Source organism: Chlorocebus sabaeus, chromosome 19 (genome assembly GCF_047675955.1).
Source record: "Chlorocebus sabaeus isolate Y175 chromosome 19, mChlSab1.0.hap1, whole genome shotgun sequence".
NCBI classification, from domain to species: Eukaryota; Metazoa; Chordata; class Mammalia; order Primates; family Cercopithecidae; genus Chlorocebus; species Chlorocebus sabaeus.
Genome location: NC_132922.1, coordinates 25,287,785 through 25,309,699, shown reverse-complemented (window position 1 = coordinate 25,309,699; position 21,915 = coordinate 25,287,785). Strand labels below are relative to the sequence as shown.

The window sequence follows — 21,915 nt, the reverse complement described above, 5'->3', positions numbered from 1 at the left end:
AGGTTGGGGGCCCGGCCCGCTGAGCGCTGTTCAGGGGTAGCTCGGACCACAGCAGGAGTTTCATCACCTGCGGGGACAGGTGGGACACGTGTATTTCCAGGGCCACCCCTGACCTCCCGGAGGATGCTGATTGACACTGTCCAGTTTGAGAACTACTGTGTCCAGGGAGCAGAGGCCTCCCCGGTGCCCCTTGGGTAGTGGACATCGGGCCCAGGGCTTCTCTGGATGAGCGGGGCTGGCAAGAGAGCGCATGGAGCTGGGGGCGGGAGGTCGGGGCAGCGAACAAGCAGGAGGAGGAGGCGGAGGCCGAGGGGGAGGGAAGGGAGGAGGAAGAGGAGGAGGAGTCCCTCGTGGCCACTCCGAGGGGAGGGCGACCGTAGAGACTTGGTCAGGAGGCGCCGGCAGAGCCCGGCCGCTGGGACTGTGCACCCAGGGGCGCCGACCGTCGGGCGCACGCTCCCCGCAGACCCTCGCGGAAGGAGCAGGGGGCGACGCGCGTGCGCGGGCCAGCGGGCGGCGCGCGAGGGGGCGGAGCGGGGAGGCGCGCGGCGACCCCGGCGGGCTACAGCCTGCGGCGCGCGCAGGGCGCTGGTGGGGCGCGCGGCGCGCGCGCGGGGCGGGGGCGCGCGGAGGGGGGGCTGCCCCGGGGCGGCCCCCCCAGGTCGGGGCGCGGCGGGCGGCGGCGGCGGGCGCGCGTCCCGTCCAGGTCCCGAGTAACCGCCGCCGCCGCCGCCAAAGCTCGCCAACATGGCGGACCTGGAGGCCGTGCTGGCCGATGTCAGTTACCTGATGGCCATGGAGAAGAGCAAGGCTACCCCGGCCGCCCGCGCAAGCAAGAGGATCGTCCTGCCGGAGCCCAGGTACCAGTTGCCCCAGCCGGCGCCGGCCCCAAGCCGCTGCCCCCTGCGGCCGCCAGCGACTCCCTGCTTCCTGGAGGGTCGGACACTGAGCCTCCGCTGCCCCGGGGCGGGTGACACAGCGGAGCGGGCGATGCGGGGCCGGCCTCGTTGTTCCAGTCTCTGAAATGGGGCATCGGAGGGCCGGTGGGGGGCACTCCGGGAGAGAGCGCTCCGAAGTGCCCGGCGCGGCGCCCTGCGCGCAGCGAGCGCCCCAGCGAGGGGCTGGTTATGACTTTGCCGGACCAGCTCCATCCCTCTCGCCCCCTCCCGCCCAGCCCTGTCCTGCCCTGTCCCATCCCCGTGGTTCTTCCTGTTGCATTTGTGTGGTCCCCGTTGGCTCCTTTCCTGTTACTCCTTTGCGCTCCATCCTGGTCCCTTCTTCCCGGGCTCTGCGGTCCCCCTTTCCAACTTCATCTCTCAGCTCCCTCTGGGCCGCTTACCTGGGGACTGCAGGCTTGTTGCTTGTTGCTTGTTGTCCGAGGTAAACTGCTGTTTTCAGTGCTTGCTCTTCTTGTAGTCACTAAGTCTAGTCGCCTTCTTAGGCTTCTCTTCTATTTTGTGCCTAGGCAGGATTTTGACCCACTCAATATTCTTTTTGGTGCGAAGTGTGTCACCTGAGCTGCTTTCCTCAACTTGTAGATCTACTGGTGGCACTTCATTAAAAAATTGAAACGGGAGTCACTTAAAAAGGCACTTGAATGGGTGATTCCGGACAGGAATTTGTTGTTAAATTATCAAAGGAGGGCCCGATTGAATTGGCGAGGGGCTCGGTGAGGTCCATACCAAGTTGCAATTTTCTCTCAAATGATTTATTATTAAGGAACTAGTAAAATTTTTTTGCTGGTTCATATCATTAGCACTTCCCCAGAAAAAATAGTTCGTCAGGTTAATGGTGAGTTTTAAATAGTGTATCAAGGCTTCAGCGATGGATTTTTTTTTCCTTTAGCTCCTTTTTCCTAATTAACACCATCATGAGTTGTACAGCTAATGCGGTTCCTTGATGCTAAATAGCTCTTGGAATTGATGCTCAAAAGAGGCATTTTCTTTATGGTGAATTTGAAACCAAGCAGTTCTGTAAAATATTGGAATCTAAACCAAAGTTACTGTCCATTTGAAATCATCAGTCCTTCAAGCGTTAGGCGCCCGAGACTGCTTAAATGTTACCTAATGCTAAGTGATCATCATATGATTTTTTAACAAGTCCATCTATGAGCCCTATGATACAGAGAATACCAGTCCCCTTGTTATTTGTTGTGAAAAGCTAAATTGTGCAAATGAAGGCTTGCTTGCTGGATATTTTTGGCCTCCTTTTCCTCCTTAGCCCAGGCCTCTTGTTGGCTTTGCAGGGTGTGCTACTCTTTGATAGGCAATGCCAAGTAGTGAAAATCAGGGAAAAGTGCAAACCTGTCTGCGATGTCGTGAGTTTAACACCCCTATTCCAGAGTGTAGCAGATCTGAAGCTAATTGAAAAAATCAGTGCTGCTTAAAATTTCCGGCAAGTGGGAAACTTACTTAGAGAACAAGAACTCCTATATCAAACCTAAATTTCACCGAAAAAACTGTCCATTTCTATAAATGTGGTAGAAAAAGGCTTAATTCCTTTTTCTCTCGCCTTTCCTAGTGTCCTTCCACTACCCAAAGGCAGGGAGTCCTAAATATGTGAGGTTTCTATATATACAATTGATAAATCTCAACTCATGGGCAGTTATGTTTTTTGGGGGGTAGAATATAATATTACTAAAGTTAGGAACTTCTGTTCAGTTTTCTTTTCTTTTTTTCTTGGTATTTGGAACTTAATGTGACTTCTGCTTTTTTAGTGTCCCTCTTAAGAACTTACTTATGCGCTTAGGGTGTTCACTTCCTTGTATGAATGCCTTTGTTTTTCAGTGGTATTCTTTGGTAATGCTTTCTTTTAAGGCAGAGTGACAGCCAGCATATTTCTCATGACATTTTAAAATTGAGAAATACCAACCAGAGAGTAATTTTAGGAAACAGCCCTTCAGTAATTGTTATTCTGTTGCTCTTTTTAAAATAGACTCTCGAATTGGGCCATTGGAACCTCCCCCTGAGATTCTAATTTGTTTTCTACTTATCTTAGTGGCTTTGGCTTTAGTTTTGTAATGTAGCTATTTACATAGTAACAGTCACTCCTTGGGCTGTGTTAGGATTCTGTCACATTGAGATTATCAGGTAAAACATCTTGCAAAATTCTGTCTACCACGGGATGGCAGTTAGTAGCCTACCTATTTGATTCGGAGGTTGGGGGTTGGAGAATTTCTGGATCCCGCAAGAAAGTTAACTGCGTGTTAAAATGCCCCAGCCTAATGACTTAAATGGCTGGTATGACTTCACACTTTTGTTAAAAGGGATAGGGTCAACTGTTTTCTGATAAGAGTTTCTATTTCAGCTTCATTATAGAGCAAGCCATGTGACCACCAGTTTTTGGTATTCTTGAAAGAGATGTTCAGATTTGTATTTTTAGTATCTGAAAGAGAAGCATACATTTTAATTTGCCTTTGGTCTATCACTAGTGATTTTTTTATTTCCAGCAAATTATTTGGAGTCACTATTCTTTGTGCTTCCTTATTTTAGTTACTTTGCCTTTTCCACAGTTTTAAACAGAAGAGCATCAGAACGAAATATCTAGCTAATTTAAATGAAACACTGGGTTTGCAGCTTCCTGCTATTACAGGAGAGTCTCAGAAAATGGAACATTCTGCCCAGGGGAGATTTTGCTTCTCTGAGATGGCAAGAGGCAAACATTTTGTTATGTTGACACATTATTCAATTAACCAATGAGTGCAAATCCTGGAAAAGCTGACTATTTGTCCAAATGGTATAGCTGCTTTAGTTTACTGAAATGTTGTTGGGCTAATGTAGCTGATAATGGGCCCTATTGGGAGTAGTAGACTGTGACCCACAGACTCCCTGTGCAGGCCCAGTTAAAACAGGAGCATTTAGATGTGCAGGCCAGTTGTTTTACGTCACGTTGGAAAAGAAATACTTTTACTTAAGTAAGGTCTAATTCATAAGCAAAGGCCCACGAAAAGTCAACATCTTAAACCCTGGAGTGATTCAGATGACTTTTACTGTAGGCTGTGTTACTCTGTTACTCTTTTTTTAAAAACAGAATGAAATTCAGATGACTTGAAATCATACATAGTTGAAAGAGGTTGAGTAACGTGAACTTCATCTTTCCCCTGGAGTCTCATTTCTGTTTACTGGACATTGCAAATGTTGGATCACCTATTGCAAAGCTTGTCCTTTCAAAGTATTCATACAATATGATAGGAAGGGCTGAAACGACATTTTAAAGATTCTTTGTAATTTTCTAGGAGGACTGACAGTCCTTAAAGGACATTTATGATACTGTTTATGACATGAACTCAGTGCATAGTTGTAGAGCCATTTCTATGAGCCAGGTATGACAAACCCAGCCACAGCCCCTTCCTTCATGGAGCTTATAGACTAGCGTGAAATGCACAGAGTCGAGCCAAGAAGCATGTTTGCTTTAAAGTGTATTTGCTTGAAGATTTTATTTAACCACAAACAAATAGTGTATGGATGACTCTTATTATTCTATATGCATAGAATATAGAATAACAAAGAATGAATATAGAATATAGGATAATGCATAGAACACATGATGTTTGGTAAGTGTTTTACAATAATTTGTTAGTGATTACCTTTGAAGAACTATCTAAACATAGTCTACATAGTGATATGGTAGTTTGCATCTTTCTGTTTGTGTAGCTACTGCTAGTGGCCCAGTTTTCTTCTTTAGTGGACACGGAATTTATTCAGTAATTTTCTAACTCCAATCAGTAAGTGGTTGGTGGATAACTTGAAATATTCCTCTCTGTTTATGCTGTAGAGTTTTCTGTGTCTTCATTCTCCTGTACTCATAGCCTGATTTTTAACTGAAAAGTCCACGTTCGAAGCACAAATAGCCTTTAGAAAGAAAGTATTTCTTATTATTGATAGGAGTAGTTCTATGAGTAAGACAGCAGTAGTGTTCTTGCTTCTTTTTCATTAAGGTACAAATTCAAAACATAATTGGTTCTGACCTTTCAGTTATTACTTCATTCTTGGTCCAAGTTAACTTGTGCCAGTGACTTGAAGATGCAAGGAGTGCGTGCAGTTGTCAATTCTTAGAAATGAATGTTCCGGTGAAATCTGTTTTGGACCTAGAATCTGCCAAAGCCAAGCATCGTGAAATGCTTCGAATCGAGAGCCTCATAGATCTCTCTGAGGTACAAGCAGTTCCAGCTTTTACACACAATGTGTTCTTAGAGACAGCCTCTTAAAGTGTTTCCCCAGTACACTGAGTTGGACTTTGCCAAACACGAAGGTGTCAAGGCTAGAGGAAGGGAAGTGCAGGTCTTTTTCAGTCAGTCAGTGGCTGGCCAGCAGAGTAGTGAAATGCAAAATAGTATTAAATAGCTAGCAGGACACCTGGCCTCCCTAGGGTCCCTGGAGCCCTGGCAAGCGAAAGAAGTTTAACCTCCATGATGTAATAATGTAATAACTACCTTTAATTGAGAGCTCATCCTCTGTCAGGCAGTTGGCATAATTAGTTCATTTGTCCCCACAATAGTTCCACCAGGTGAGTTGCATTAGCTCCATTTAACAGAAGGAGCAGACACTCAGGGAAGGTAAGGAGCTCAGCCCAGGTGACACCTGACAGTGGCGGAGGCAGGAATGACGCCTAGGTTTTGCCCAGCTCAGGGTCTTTCCCAGCCTAGGCAGGGTCTTGCTGGGCTGCCTCACCAAAAATGAATACCAAACTCCCTCACGTCTTATTTTGCAAGGAATGGATGAAACTGCGAGACTTTTTATTTGGGGGAAAAATCCTTTTTCGTACTCTCCCGATCGGCTGCTAGTCCTCAGAGACTGATAGCGAACACCTATTCCTCTGGGACCTGCACAAACGGTAATTATGATTAAGTGAATAAGCAGCTCGTTCCTTATTTCCCATGAGCTTGAGGGTTAAATGCCTATTCTGTTTAACACAAGCCAGGCAATCTTGCTGGTGTTCGTGAGAAATTGTGTAATACGCCATCTCACCCCCCAGCCTCAAAACAGGATTTCTACTGTCTTTTTATTTAGAAAAGGGGCCACCTGAGCTGCCCCCTCTCCTTTTTATTTAAAAAAGGAGTAGCCTGAGCTGTCCCCTGCCCTGAATTTTTTCATTTCTGGGAAAAGAGTAAAAGGGAAAAACAGTATATTTGGCTTCATTTGCAATAAAAATCACTTTCTCATTCAAATAATCTTCCTTTGTTAATACAGTCACATATCTGCGGACCACTGTAGGTGACAATGTAGGCTGTCTGCATGGCTATCATTGTCTCTTCTTATTCTCTGGACATTGGCAGTGGGGACATGGAAATGATTAATTTGGCAAGTTTTACTCTATTATTGCAGAATCATTTGTATGGTAAGTAATTTGCATGCGAATGGGACTGGATATCCCGGCCCCCCTCTACTTCTCTGATTTCTTACTTTTTTATTCTTCCCTTCCTATTTTTATCATTGATTAGAAGTTACAACCCCTGGGCCCTTTTTGATTGCTCTGTGGGTCTAAAATGCAGAATAAGTAATAATGTGGCTCTTCATTGCCTGTAAATGTTTCTTCTAATTTTGGAAGCCATCTTTTGGGTCCTCTCTGCTTCCACTGGAGCATACGTGTATTTGAATACTTTCTATGTAGGACACTATATAACGAGCCCTTTGCAAATGCAGTGAAAATATTTTTGCAAAATATTTTGTAAACTATTTTGTGATTGGTAGTTGGTAAAAGTCAGCTTGATCCAGCCTTGGACCGGTACTGTCGTTTGCCGCCATTTCCTTCTCTTACAGTCTCAGGAGCGGGAAAAGATGCTGATAGGAAAATAGCCAGCCCAGACCTCCATCCTTAGTGCACCAGAAGGCCACTGTCATTGCTGGGCCCCTCATTTTCCTGTGCCATCCCTACTACCTGCCAAACTGTCGTGTAAGAGAAGGTTCTAGATCAGGAGCCAGACGTAAGGATCTGATTCCACTGGCAACTTGCTGTGGGACCTCTGCAAGTCACTTAAATTTGCTGTTTTTAGTTTCTCCATCTGTAAAATACAATATCTATTTCTTTCCGATTGTAAAGTGTCCCAATAAAAATCTGCCTTGTGAGCATTTTCTGTTGTGCAATACATTTGTAAATAATAGGAAACATTAAAAATTACCCATATTGAATTTCAGACATGGATAACTCAAGAAAAAAGATGGGAAGGAATATTAAAAGAAATGATTAAAAACATTTATACTATAGGGTTATTGTTGAGATTATGTATAGTGTAAGATACAAGTACACCTTTAAAAAAGTACAACGTAATAGTGAATATTAAGGCAGTCTTGCAAGGAGACCCTGGTGCCATGTGCTCTGGGAGAGGAAGGAGTGGGTTTGGGAGGCAGGACTTCTAAAAAGCGGGATGGTTGGTTGGAACAAAGAGCAATTGTGGAGCCTTAAACTCGTAAGTAGGTTAATTGCCCAGATTTCTTAGTTTTCCTCCTCTAGCTGCTTATTGTGGTACTGTGTGTCTAGAACCTTCTACGCATGATACCTCACTCACACTTTTTTTTTTTAAATTATACTTTAAGTTCTAGGGTACATGTGCACAACGTGCAGGTTTGTTACATATGTATACATGTGCCATGTTGGTGTGCTGCACCCATTAACTCGTCATTTACATTAAGTATATCTCCTAATGTTATCCCTCCCCTCTCCCCCCACCCCACAACAGGCCCCAGTGTGTGATGTTCCCCACCCTGTGTCCAAGTGATCTCATTGTTCAATTCTCACCTATGAGTGAGAACATGTGGTGTTTGGTTTTCTGTCCTTGTGATAGTTTGCTCAGAATGATGGTTTCCAGCTTCATCCATGTCCCTACAAAGGACATAAACTCATCCTTTTTTATGGCTGCATAGTATTCCATGGTGTATATGTGCCACATTTTCTTAATCCAGTCTATCATTGATGGACATTTGGGTTGGTTCCAAGTCTTTACTATTGTAAATAGTGCCGCAATAAACATACGTGTGCATGTGTCTTTATAGTAGCATGATTTATAATCCTTTGGATATATACCCAGTAATGGGATGGCTGGGTCAAATGGTATTTCTAGTTCTATATCCTTGAGGAATCGCCACACTGTCTTCCACATGGTTGAACTAGTTTACAGTCCCACCAACAGTGTAAAAGTGTTCCTACTTCTCCACATCCTTTCCAGCACCTGTTGTTTCCTGACTTTTTAATGATCACCATTCTAACTGGTGTGAGATGGTATCTCATTGCACTCATGCTTGTTTGCTTGCTTGCTTTCCTCCTTTTCTTTTTTCCTTTCTTTCTTTCATCTGTCCATCTATCCATCCTGTAGGCTCCGGGATGGTGGTATCAGTGTGTAAGAGTTGCAAGCGTGCTAATTAAATAGGTATAACCAGGCAATTAGCAGAGTTGACTCATTCTTTAGAGGTCTTTGTTTCAGAAAAATGAACCAAAAATCATGATCTAAAAACAGCTGGCTTCATTGTATTGTGTATAAGGTGATTCATTCCAGTCTTTCTTAGACATTAACAGATTGCATGTTAATAACATAGGATTGTAGTATCTCATGTTTGAAAAGATCTTGGGGGATGTCCAATCTAGTTATGCTTTTTGATGGGTGACTTCCCTCTCTAATGTCTAGCCACAGGCATCTTTGATGAGCATCTGTGGAAACTGTTGTATCAGAAAGCTCTCTTGTAATACCTTCTGTGCACTGATCTCTTATTATCCCTTTGTGGTTGTGAGAAACAAGTTTAGTTCCTCTCAAATGTGACCGATCATCAAGTATTTGAAGGCAGCTCCTCTAGCTCAAGATGCCTTTTATAGGAAGCTGTCCCCAGTTCCTTTAGTTGTTCCTCATAATGCACACTGCTGTGTGTAATCTATGCTCATTAGTCTGAACATTACTGAGCTGAGTAAGAATATCAAAATTTATGAAGACCAAAAAGAGATCTGTAAAATTATCATAATTAATTTAGTAATGACAAAGCTAGTAATAAATTCTATTTCAAGTGTGTGGTTGAGTCCCTCTGAAGTTCCATTTTAGGATTTGGTTCCTTGAATGATTTAAAATTCATTATACCAGTTTGCTTAGGGGATGAATATTTTCATTAGTCAGAGTTTGGAAGCCAGGTATGGGTTACATGTGTATTATGACAACAGCTGCCATTGCTGACTGCTAAGTAGGTACTAGGCACTGGTGTTCTTAGATAATTATGGACTAAAATATTTCAGGAAGAAAGGGAGCTTTAAATATGCAGAAAAAAGTCATAGGGTGTTAGTGGGTGTGTTTCATATAGTCAAACACATAAAATCACTGTAATCCCAGCACTTTGGGAGGCCAAGGCAGGTGGATCACCTGAGGTCAGGAGTTCGAGATCAGCCTGGCCAACTTGGTGAAACCCCGTCTCTACTAAAAATACGAAAATTAGCCAGGCATGGTGGCAGGCACCCATAATCCTAGCTACTCGGGAGGCTGAGGCAGAAGAATTGCTTGAACCCAGGAGGCAGAGGTTGCCGTGAGCCAAGATCATGCTATTGCACTCTAGCCCGGGTGGCAAGAGCAAAACTCCGTCACAGACAAACAAACAAACAAACCAAAACAAGAGCAACAAAAAAGCCCATAAAATCCCATTGGCTAGGGAAGACAGCAAACTTCTTCAATGTCAGCAATAAAACTTTCTTGAATAATGTGCTGTTAGTATTCATGCATTGTATTATTAAGTCAGTCAATTGATCTTTATTATCTTGTTTAGATACTAATATGTCTGGTTATATTTTCAGGTGTATTTCTTCGAAATTTTTCGTATCTTTATTGCCTTTGATAAAAGTTTAAATTAAAAATGAAGCCAGGTGTGGTGGCTCACGCCTGTAATCCTAGCACTTTGGGAGGACAAGGCGGGAGGATCGTTTGAGCTCAGGAGTTCAAGGCCAGCCTGGGCAACATGGCAAAACCCAGTCTCTACCAAAAATACAGAAAATTAGTCGGATGTAGTTGTGCATGCCTGTGGTCCCAGCTCCAGCTACTCAGGAAGCTGAGATGGGAGGATCGCTCAAGCCCAGCAGGCGCAGATTGCAGTGAGCTGAAATCATGTCACTGCACTCCAGCCTGACAGAGTGAGGTCTCGTCTCAAAACACACACACACAAAAACAAAGAAAACCAAAAACTAAAAGTTGCATGGAATGGCATTTACACAGCTGTTAAATATTGCAGACTTTCATTTTCCTTTGTGAATGTCTAAGACCACGATGGTATTTTGGAAACATCTTTTTAAAAAATATGAGGTATTTGGTGGTGGTGGTGGGGTCTATCTTCTATTTAAAATGGAACGAATCCTCATGGCTAAGTAAGATCAAGGGACTTTAATATACATCTTTAACCTGATCCTACCTTTTTCAAGTGAATTTTCTTTGTCTTTTTTTATATTATGACACCATAACTGGGAAAAGAATCATGCAATAAATATCATCACCACCAGGAAGTCTAGAATAGCGTGCAAAATTTCTGTCCTATCTTTTTTGTTCCATTTTGGACCTGTTTCTTTGTGTTTTGTTTCCAGTGGCAATGGAGAAAAGCTTGTTTTTTATGCAAAACATCCCAATAGTATAGAAGAAAAACATTGCACAATAGCAGTTTCTAAGCAATGAATGAGAGGACACGTATGTTGGTGACTTTGTTGTTCCTCGTCATCCCTCCAATAAAATAAAACCGAGAGTGTTTTTGGAAAGGGATTTATTAGGGTTTCATCATTTAGTTGACTGGCTTATTAAATTCCACATGGAAGACTAGCTTGACTCTCCACATTTCTGTTCTCATTTAAGTAAGGTGACCTGCTTGATGCTGGATTGATGTTTCAAATTATTGTAAAAATTCAGGCTCCTCTATAAGAAAAGCTTATTTGGGTGGAAACTCCTTCGTGTGAGATGATCGTTCTAAGTGAAGCTTTATGGCCTATGGTTATGACTAGCTGGGGTGGCGTAGGTGATGGTGGAGCAGATAGAAAAAGCAGGGCACGTTTGAAGTGCTCAGTGGTGCTAGCCTTTTACAACCCTCTTTCCCTTACTTTCAGGAAACTTATGCTCTAGAACTAGGGTTTGACTTGGGTCAGTATTGAAATGATCTTAGTGAGAGGCCAACTTGCTGGACTTCTCATGTAGATCTGTAGTTATACAGGTTAGCTGATTAAACCCAGTGACAGTAGATGGTCATTTATTTCGTGTTTATTACAGTAGATGGTCATTTAGAGTTTAAGAAAATCCCACAGTAGATGGTCATTTATTTAGAGTTTAAGAAAACCCCACTAATATTTGTAGATAGTGTTTTATAGTTTTATATATATATTAACTTTTTACTTTTTTACAATTATGCTTGGTAGTAGGTAGAATTTTTTTGTTGTTGTTTTTTTTGGGAGATGGAGTCTCGCTCTGTTGCCCAGGCTGGAGTGCAGTGGCGCGATCTCGGCTCACTGCAATCTCTGCCTCCCGGGTTCACGCCATTCTCTTGCCTCAGCCTCCCAAGTAGCTGGGACTACAGGCGCCCGTCACCACGCCCAGCTAATTTTTTTTTTTTGTAGTTGTAGTAGAGACGGGGTTTCACTGTGTTAGCCAGGATGGTCTCGATCTCCTGACCTCGTGATCCGCCCGCCTCGGCCTCCCAGGTAGTAGGTAGAAATTTTAAAAAGGACAAAAAATTACTCCAGCTTCATCCATGTGGAGATATTGAGAGGTATATTTTATGTATTTGAGGACAATTGGTTTTCTCCTTAGATACTAGTATCTTGACTGTGGTGCAGGGAGTGGCTTTTAGCCTTCCAGACTCAGAAACTAGATTTTATTGTATCACTGTACTAAGCATCTGTCTCTTATTGTGAAACTCACATAATCAGCCAAGTCCGCCTGACTAAATTATTCTCTTCCTATAGGCCTCTGGTTCTTATTTTAAGATTGAAGACCCTTTTGAGAATCCTATTAAGTGAGAGCCTCCCCCTCCCAAAAGTGCGCGAACTCACTTACGCAGTAGATTTACCTGAAAAGCTACACCATAGCTAGAATGTCCAGTTTGCTACATTGCATTGAACACTGGCTCCTGTAGGAGCCTCCGTGCCCAGCGTCTGTGTGGCTAGAGCTCTCTCTCGCGGGTCGCCCTTGCGGGAAGCAAAATGACCATCAGAAGGTGGTGTAGGAAGCACGGACCCAGGTGGATGAGTCAGATGGTTACTTGGGACCGGGTCACCCTCCACAGGGGCGGCTTACGCTGGATGTCCAGTACTTGAAATCCCTGACTATGGGTGGCCTTGGGACAAGTCATCTTTCTGTATTTTCACGTTTCCTGTTGTAGCTGCTGGGCACGCCTCTGCTGGATTTGAGAATATAGTTCATGAAACCACTGCCAAAGCTGCCCACACCAGAAAACTTTGGCATTTCTCGGCCCTTTGTGTTATGTATTGATTTAAAGTTTTTATTCTCAGAGAGCAAGCTTTTTTCTTTATTTAGAGATTCTTGGAAATGGCTCCGTAATACTCGTCATCTTATTTTAGAAGGAAATTCAGGTTCAGGGAGAAGCTAATTGCTCAAGGTCGCGTTGATAACAAATGGCACAGTTGAGCTTCAAACCCAGGTTTTCTGATTCCAAATTCAGCATATTTTCAGAAAAGCCTTCAGACTCTCTTTTTCCCAGTGAATCTTATTTTATGAGGAGGGGGGACTCATGAATTTGAGTAGAGGAGCTCTGTCAATTTCAGACATTAGTAACAGAATTTTAAAATGCATTGTATTCATTCAGTAAAGACGATCAACTACAGAGGTCTGAGAAAGTGCTCCAGTAGCATAATTTCACTGGCCACGTTAACTTAGTAATAAATACCTTAATAATTCTCTAGAAGAAGAGATATCATACATTCCATGTTAAGTAATAAGATTGTTATTAATAGTGATGGCAGTGTTATAACTTGAGAAAAGCTACATGTTATGGGTTCTTAATATTTTCTTACCCCAAACATCTTTTTGTGATTTTAGGTGCATTCTTAATTAAAATTCATCTCCATCCCTGCCAGTGGGTGAATGAGTATCCCTGACTCGAACACAGTTGTCAGTTATTCTACATACGTAAAGGATTTTTTTTTTTTTTTTTTTTTTTTTTTTTTTTTTTGAGACAATCTCATTCTGTTGCCCAGGCTGGAGTGCAGTGGTGTGATCTCAGCTCACTGCAACCTCCGCCTCCCACGTTCAACCAATTATCCTGCCTCAGCCTCCTGAGTAGCTGGGACTACAGAAGTGCTCCACCATGCCTGGCTAATATTTTTGTATTTTTTGTAGAGACAGGGTTTTGCTATGTTGCCCAGGCTGGTCTCGAACTCCTGGCCTCAAGTGATTCAACTGCCTCAGTATCCCAAAGTGTTGGGATTACAGGCATGAACCACTGTGCCTGACCCGTAAAGGATTTTTAGTGTTAAACTTGGCACTCGTTAGCAGTTCATTCTAAATTGTGATGGAAAATTAATGGAGCAGGTTGCATATCTAACCCCTACCCAGAAAGGTTGTTGAGCTCAGCTTGGGGCAGAGTTGTATTTGTCAGGAACACATTAGTAAATCCATTTATGGCTTTGCCTTCTTCACCTGGTGGTGCGTGTGGAGCTTTTCCTCGTCAGCAGTGTATAGACCTTGTCAGTGTTTGGAATTGCTGCATGAGATGTCAGAACTCTGATCTACTCAACCCTGTGCTAAGAAGCGCAAGTGCAATTGCAGTGAATGTTCTTACACAGGTGCCTTTGGGTCTATGTGTGAGCCTTTCTCTGAGGTAGATAGCTAGAAAGAAGTAAGATAGGGGCACATTCTCCTCTACATTTAAGGATAGAGCTGCAAAGAAATTTTAATTTTATTCAGAAGCTTTACTGTTAAGACTAATATTTTTATTTTGAAATTACTTCATATAAAGTCGGGTGAAACAAAAAATAATGTTATTGTTGGTTAGAACCAAGAATTTAAGTGTAAATAAAGAGATACATGAGGACAAGATAAGAGTTAAATAAACATTCTGTAAGATCAAATTTGAATTGGAAGGTTATTTGAAATTCATGATTTTTTAAAAAAATAAGTGTACTTATCATCCCCAGTCTTTAAAAAAATCCAAGACACAATTGCATTTCCATCACGTAGGCACCCCATGCACCTGCGCCTGACTCCAGGTGTGGGCGAGGTGAGCCTGGAACCTCTGTTATCTGTTGTATCAGAAAGCGAAGGCGCCATCCAAGAAATGCGGTGGGCACCATCCCTAACAAACTCTGAAGCCAGAAGAAGGGGTTCCCACTGGCTAAAAGTGAGACACGCTGAACATCAAAAGAATATGACTGATACAAACCCACTGTGGTGGGCAGAATGATGCCCCCCTGAAGTATCCACATCTGAATCCCCAGAACCTATGAACATGTTCTATTCTACGACAAGGGGGCGTTAGGGGTGTAGGTGGCATCACAGCAGCTAAGCTGCTGAGTTTAAGATAGAGAGATGATCCTGGATTATCTAGGTGGGCCCTAGTGTTACCCCGAGGGGGGCGGGGAGTTGGTGTCAGAGCGATGCAACATGAGAGTGAGTCAACCAGCCACTGCTGGCCTTTTGAGGAAGGAGGAAGGGGCCATGGACCGAGGAATGTGGGCAGCCTGTAGAATCTGGAAAAGGCAAGGAAATGGCCTGTCTCTTACAGCCTCCATGTAAGACCTCAGCCCTACTGATACTCTGACCTCAACCCAGGGAGGCCCATTTCAGACCTCTGACCTGCAGATCTGTAGAAGTCAATTTCTGCTTGATTTAAGCCCCAAGTTTGTGGTAATTTATTAGGACTGCACTAACAAACCAAGATACTCATGCTAGCCACAAGCGATCCCCAAACAAGACAGAAGAGAACACCTCATTGATCACCACCAGCGGTAGAACCGTGGCATCTACCTGTCTCTCAATAGTGGCAATTGAAAAGGTAAAGAATTAAGTGTTTATCCTGCCTTTGCTGTGAAAACTGCTTCTTAGGGTATTCAGAACCTAGTTGATGGTTGAGGTGGCAAGACAGGAATTTTTTTTTTTTTTTTTTTTTTTTTGTGACAGGCTCTCGCTCCAGGCTGGAGTACAGTAGTGGTGTGATCACAGTTCACTTCAGGCTCAATCTCATGGGCTCAACTGATCCTCCTACCTCAGCCTCCCAAGTAACTGGGACTATGGGCACAGGCTAGCATGCCTTGCTAATTTTTTTTTTTTTTTACTTTTTTGGTAGAGATGGGGTTTCACCATGTTGCCAAGGCTGGTCGAGAATTCCTGGGCTCAATGATCAGCTCACCTCAGCCTCTCAAAGAATTGGGATTGCAGGCTTGAGCCACTGTGCCCAACCAATCAATGAGGGGACTTCTTTTTTTATTTTTTATTTTTTTTTTGAGATGGAGTCTCACTCTGCCCCCAGGCTGGAGTGCAGTGGCACAGTCTTGGCTCACTGCAAGCTCCGCCTCCCGGGTTCACGCCATTCTCCTGCTTTAGCCTCCCGAGTAGCTGGGACTACAGGCGCCCGCCACCACGCCCAGTTAATTTTTTTGTATTTTTAATAGAGATGGGGTTTCACCATGTTCGCCAGGGTGGTCTCGATCTCCTGACTTCGTGATCCGCCTGCCTCAGCCTCCCAAAGTGCTGGAATTACAGGCGTGAGCCACTGTGCCTGGCCCATATTGCAATTCTTAATGAAAATATTGATTTAGGCAAAGATCATCAGTGTATGATGTCACTAAATGAAAGACTGGTGGGGAATTTCAGATGGAGAGATCAGACTATCACCAACTGAATTTTCTATGTAATTTTTGCATCACTAGGATGAAATAACTGTGTACCCCATATTGTGAGGCGATATAAAGTACCAAAACCATCTCAAAAGTATTCCTGCCCCCAAATGGTGGACTTGAATATGATCAAGTCTTTTGAGGTAACTTTCAGTTTATAGGAAATATGGAGAAAGAGGAACAATGAAAGACCTTATAAGGAAGCAACAGACAGAAAGGGCATCCCCGGTGATGGCTTCCTCAGGGGTGTCACTGCAGATAAAGGTGAGGGGTGGGGACAGTCAGGTGCCCTTGATGAGAAGAGATTTAAGAGATGGTGCTATCAGGTGAATGTGTGGATCTTGGTTAGACCCGGATTGAAACCCACCAGTTATACAAAAGACACCTGAGTCATGGAAATGTGGTTAGAGACTGAGCATTGGATCTTCAGGAATTATTATTTCCAAGTGGGAGTTGGGAAGTAATAATAGATTGTGTTTATGCGAGAAAAATTTCCATAATTTTTAGAAATGCAAGCTGAAATAGGCTAAAACGATATGTGGTCTTAGATCTGTTATTGATTGATTGATTGATTGGATGGAATTTTGCTCTTGTCGCCCAGGCTGGAGGGCAATGGTGCAATCTTGGCTCACTGCAACCTCCACCTCCTGGGTTCAAGCAATTCTCCTGCCTCAGCCTCCCAACTAGCTGGGATTATAGGCGACTGCCACCATGCCCAGCTAATTTTTTGTATTTAGTAAATGTTGGCCAGGATAGCCTTGAACTCCTGACCTCAGGTGATCCTCAGATGAGCCACTGTGACTGACTGAGATTTGTTTTAAAATGCTTTAAAAAATGGAGGTGGGATAAGTTGGGCGGAATGGCTCATGCCTGTAATTCCAGCACTTTGGGTGGCCGAGGCAGGTGGATCAGTTGAACCAGGAGTGCAAGACCAGCTTGGGCAACACACCAAAACCTCATCTCTACAAAAATTAGTTGGGCATGGTGGCACACACCTGTCGTCCTAGCTACTTGGGAGGCTGAGGTGGGAGGATCACTTGAGCCCAGGAAAGTGAGGCTGAAGTGAGCTGAGATTGCACTACTGCACTCTAATTTGAGCAACAGAGTGCAACTCTGTCTCAAAAAAAGAGAAAAGAAAAAGAAAAAAAAAAATGGAGGGTGGGGTAGGGAAAAGTAGCAGATTACAATCTTAGTAACTTCCAGTGAGGTGCTGACTGATGGGTCTAGGTGTTCACTATATTATATCCTTTTGCATGTTTGAAAACTTTTGCAATAATTTTTCAAAACAGTAGAGAAAATGGCTAGGTGTGAAGATCACAACTGTGTCCCTGCAGGGCCAATGGAAGCCTCAGTTTTCCCAGTGTCATGTGTAATAGCACTGGTGACTTAAGATGTCCTGTATAGTTTCTATGACAGCATTATACACAGATGCAAAATGTACCGCATCTCAAACAACTTAGATTGACGGAAGGATGATGTGTTTTTTGGAAACTGCATTGGATGACTCAAAAAGAGGCTCTGTGACACTGATTACAAAGATGCGGGTAGAGTTTTAAGAGGCTCATTTGCAACCTATGAGTCCTGACTGATCCAACCGGAGTGGACAGATGTACAACTTCTTGACCTGAAGGCTTGCCATAGAAGGATGATGAAAAACATGCAAGAAGGCTATCGAAAGGAGAAAGCACAGTAAGAGATCATCCTTCAGAAAACGATGATCTATTTACTTCCTGAGTACAAAAGACTTCACTGACTTCATTCAGATCATGGGTGTCTATTAAATCATGGCTCTGATGTTTAAATTTAGCAGAAAAAAAAAATAACCCATGCTCTTTAAGATAATCTACCCTCTAAGCATACTATCCATGCCTAAGGAAACCTTGCAATGTAAATCTCTTATTAAAATTATGTTACAGCTTTCTATTTTTAAATTACTTGAATATTAATTTGTGAAAACATTTTAAAATAATCATTTTAAAATAAGTGTTTCATGGCCGGTGCAGTGGCTCATCATGCCTGTAGTCCCAGCACTTTGGGAGGCTGAGGCGGGTGGATCCCCTGAGGTCAGGAGTTCAAGACCAGCCTGGCTGACGTGGTGAATCCCCGTCTCTACTAAAAATAAAAAAATTAGCCAGGCGTGGTGGTGGGCACCTGTAATCCCAGCTACTCAGGAAGCTGAGGCAGGAGAATCACTTGAACCCAGGTGGCAGAGGTTGCAGTGAGCCAAGATTGTGCCACTGCACTCCAGTCCGGGCGACAGAGCAATACCCTGTCTCAAAAAAAAATAAATAAATAAAATAAAAAGACTGTGTTGCTCTAAATGAGGTCTCACTAAATAATTACCAACAGGACCAGTATGAAGAAAAACAAAAGTTTATTAAGAGAAAAATTAACATAAAAATCAGAGTAAATTGAGAGCTGTAACATATTTCTAGACAGGAAAACTCGACATCGTGAAGTTGTCAGGTCTCCACAAATTAATCTGTAAATCCAAGACCAAAATTCAAATGAGAGTCATTCCAAATGAGAATTTTAAAGAAACTCACAAGCCAGCGCTCACTCATCTGAAGAAAAAAATGGGCAAAAATAACCAATACAATTTTGGAAAAGTAAAACAATGGAGATCTGCTCTAATATAAAACATTCCTCTAGCAACTAAAACAGTGTAAATAGTCATGCATAGATGTGTACACATCTCAGCTTGGTTTATGTAAAATACAGGTGGCATTCTGAGTCTAGGAGGAAGAGTGATGTGTGGTAGCTGTCTATCAAATAAAGCCATAATTCCTCCGTGTTATACACAACAATAAATTCCAGGGTATTTAATGAGATAATAAAGAAGCTAAAAATACAAAAAGGGAATATATTCTTATTACTATGGAGTACAAATACTCTGGGCTTTCTTAAGCAAACCCCAAACCTGGAAACCACAAAGGAGGAGATGAATGGATACGAGGACATGAATGAAAAGTTGGCATGTGACAGAGATCTCAGAATCCAAATTAAAAGACAACCGGAAAACTTACATTGCATGACTTTCTGGGAGCATGTTTTAGTTTGTCAGTCTGTCTGCTTAGATAGCGAGTGCTTACCAAAATTCCTGACTGGCTCTTGTCCTAGGGAAGAGAGGGGGTGGGAGGCCTGGATTGTGTTTGGGTGTCCAGGAAGTAAGGCAATTTGTATCAAGTGAGTTGCCTGTTTGCTAGTGGTAATTTCATCTGTCAGTCATTGGGAAGGAAGAGTTTGCTTTAAAAATGCCACAGAAAGATGGACATTAATTTCATGGGTGGTAATTTAGGAATAATTCTCACATGACTGTAAAAATAAGTCAGTCCAAAAGTGGAGGCTATTTGTGGCCTGGCATTTTTCTGTGTACTTCTTTTTTTTTTTTTTCTTAGTTACTGTCATCCATTGTCTGTTCCATTAGATTATTTAGGGCAGGCTAACAGGACTTACACGATCCTTCCTGAGAGGTCCCCTTGGTTTCTGTCACTTCAGCCTTACCTGCGATCCCTTAGATTCTGTCGTTGAGCTGTAGTGAACTGGGTTCTGGGGCACCCTGCAGTTGCCCCTGTGGAGGCCAACCCGTCACACTGTGTTGGGACTGCCTTTGTCCTCTGCTGGCACCCCCTCTGGACATGGGCTCCTTGAAGGCTGGGGATAAGTGGGATTCACTGTGTATTCTGAGGGTCAGACTCAGTGCCTGGCTCAGGGTAAGGATGCAGCACCCATTTTCTGAATGAGCGAATGGGTGAATGAACAGATGAGTTGTCTTTTCCTTTTCCTCCCAATGAGTCTATGTATTTATAGCCTATATTACACATAGCTAATATACCAAGTATTTGACTCTTTTTTTTTTTTTTTTTTTTGAGACAGAGTCTTGCTCTATTGCCCAGGCTGGAGTGCAGTGGCGCCATCACGGCTCACTGCAAACTCTGCCTCCTGGGTTCACGCCATTCTCCTGCTTCAGCCTCCTGAGTAGCTGGGACTACAGGCGCCCGCCACCTCGCCCGGCTAGTTTTTTGAATTTTTTAGTAGAGACGGAGTTTCACCATGTTAGCCAGGATGGTCTCGATCTCCTGACCTCGTGATCCGCCTGTCTCGGCCTCCCAAAGTGCTGGGATTACAGGCGTGAGCCACCGCGCCCGGCCAGTACTTGACTCTTTAGAGACAGTTGTGGCAAAGATTTGATTCTTCAAATGATGCGAGATCAGAAATTCTTGAATTCGTTTGAATGTCCAAAAATATTGTATAGGTTATAACATCATATTTCAACTCCAAATTTGGACAGATTTGGCATTATAGATTTTATAAACTATGAAAAATAGTTTTCTCTAAACAATGCTATGGCAGCTTATGTGACATAAATACTGGAGAAAAGCGAATAATTTATTAATGAGTAAGGAAATATACAAAAATGAAACTAGAATCAACTGCGGGCAGAAGTAGGGAGGTGGGAGTAAATGCCTAAAATCTTTGGGAGTACTTTTTCTGGAAGATTTTGATTTGTTTTGAAAAGTGGCTTTGAAAGCTCTGCTTATAGCCATGTGGTAGTCCCGCCATTATCTGCGGTTTTGCATTTGGCAGTTTCAGTTGTCCGGAGTCAGTTGAGGCCTGAAAATATTACATGGAAAATTCCAGAAACAGATAATTGATAAATTTTAACTTGCATGCCATTTTGACTGGAAAGATGCAATCTTTCACCATTCTGTCCGGAACGTGATTCCTTTGTTCAAGGAATCCTCAGTGTAGATGCTACTGCCCTGTGAGTTCCTTAGTACCTGACTTAAGCATCAGATCCTTTGTAACCCTTGTTTTATTGAACGGTGGCCCTGAAGCACGTGAATAGCGATGTTGGCAGTTCAGATATGCCAAAGGGAAGCTGCAAAGTGCTGCCTTAGTGAAAAGGTGAACGTTCTCAACGTAAGAGAACAGAATAAATCATATGCGGAGGTTTCTAAGAAGTAAGAATGAATCTTCTATCCAAGAAATTTTGAACAGTATATTGTTAGAATTGTTCTGTTTTATTAGCAGTTATTGTTGATCCCTTACTGTGCCTGACTGATAAATTTAACTTTATCATAGATGTTTATGTATAGGAAAATGGTGGTTATAGGATTCAGTGCTATCTGTGGGTTCAGGCATCCACTGGCCTTGTATTTCCTTTTTTAGTCAAGATGATTTGAGAAACTTAGATACAGAGAAATTCTGTGCCTGGTCACTTGAACGGAAAGGCTGTCTTGTTAATGAAAACATGGCTTAAGCTGTTGTAACCAAGAGATCTCAAAATGAGATGGCCCCCAAGCCCAGGCCACACCACAGACCAATTACATTAGCCTCTCCCTGGAGAGGGCCAGACACCAAGATTTTTAGAATTCTTCCTAGGTCATCCTAAAGTCTAGGTAAAGTTGAGAACCACTGTCCTGGAGTTATTCAGAAGTGACTAGGGAGGGTATTCAGAAGTAACTGAGTTTTGCAGCCCACAGCCATCCCTCATCCTGGGCTTGTAGAACAGCTCCACCTGCCTCGCTATAGGGCTTTCACCGCTCGGCCAAGCCTTGTGTTATGGGTGTTTCCCACCCAGGAGGAAGTGGAGTGCACAAGTTCCTTTTAAGGAGGTGAAGTGGAAGTAGCATGTTTCACTCACATTCCATTGGCAGGTGCTAGTACAGGTGACGATGTAACTGCACATTCCATTGGTGGGTGCCAGGACACGTGACTATGTAACTGCAGTGGAGGTTGAGAAATGTGATGTGAATCTGGTTGGCCATCTGCCCTGCTAATTTTTGAGGTGGGAAGACTTCTGTTATAGGTAGAAGAGTGTAATGGTTACCATACTATCCATTGTTTAAAACTATTATTGATTACGAATTATCACCTCTCAAGCTGAACAGAGTTCAACTGACCTCACATATATAATTATGTCATATGAGATAATTATACGCATACACACACAGGCAAGCTATGAGCTAGATGCAAAGACTTGGGAGAGGCTTTGGTTTAATTACAAAGTTTTAAAGTTTTATATTTACTAAGCTTTTAGTCTCTATTAATCATGAAGTTGTTGCACTTTGTTTCACTGTCATTTATGAGCTGTTTAGGAGTGGAAACCCTGCTGAGGGTTACTTT

At 43.0% G+C, this 21,915-nt stretch overlaps 1 protein-coding gene across 1 annotated transcript in view; it reads left to right on the top strand.

The window, feature by feature from the left end:
• The first annotated feature begins 642 nt into the window (after window positions 1-642).
• Window positions 643-21,915, top strand: part of GRK3 (G protein-coupled receptor kinase 3) — a 164,642-nt gene continuing 143,369 nt past the window's right edge. The window contains exon 1 of the mRNA XM_007975215.3: window positions 643-860. Within this exon, the coding sequence (XP_007973406.3) occupies window positions 748-860 (113 nt within the window). The 5' untranslated portion in view covers window positions 643-747. The remainder of the gene's footprint in view (window positions 861-21,915) is intronic.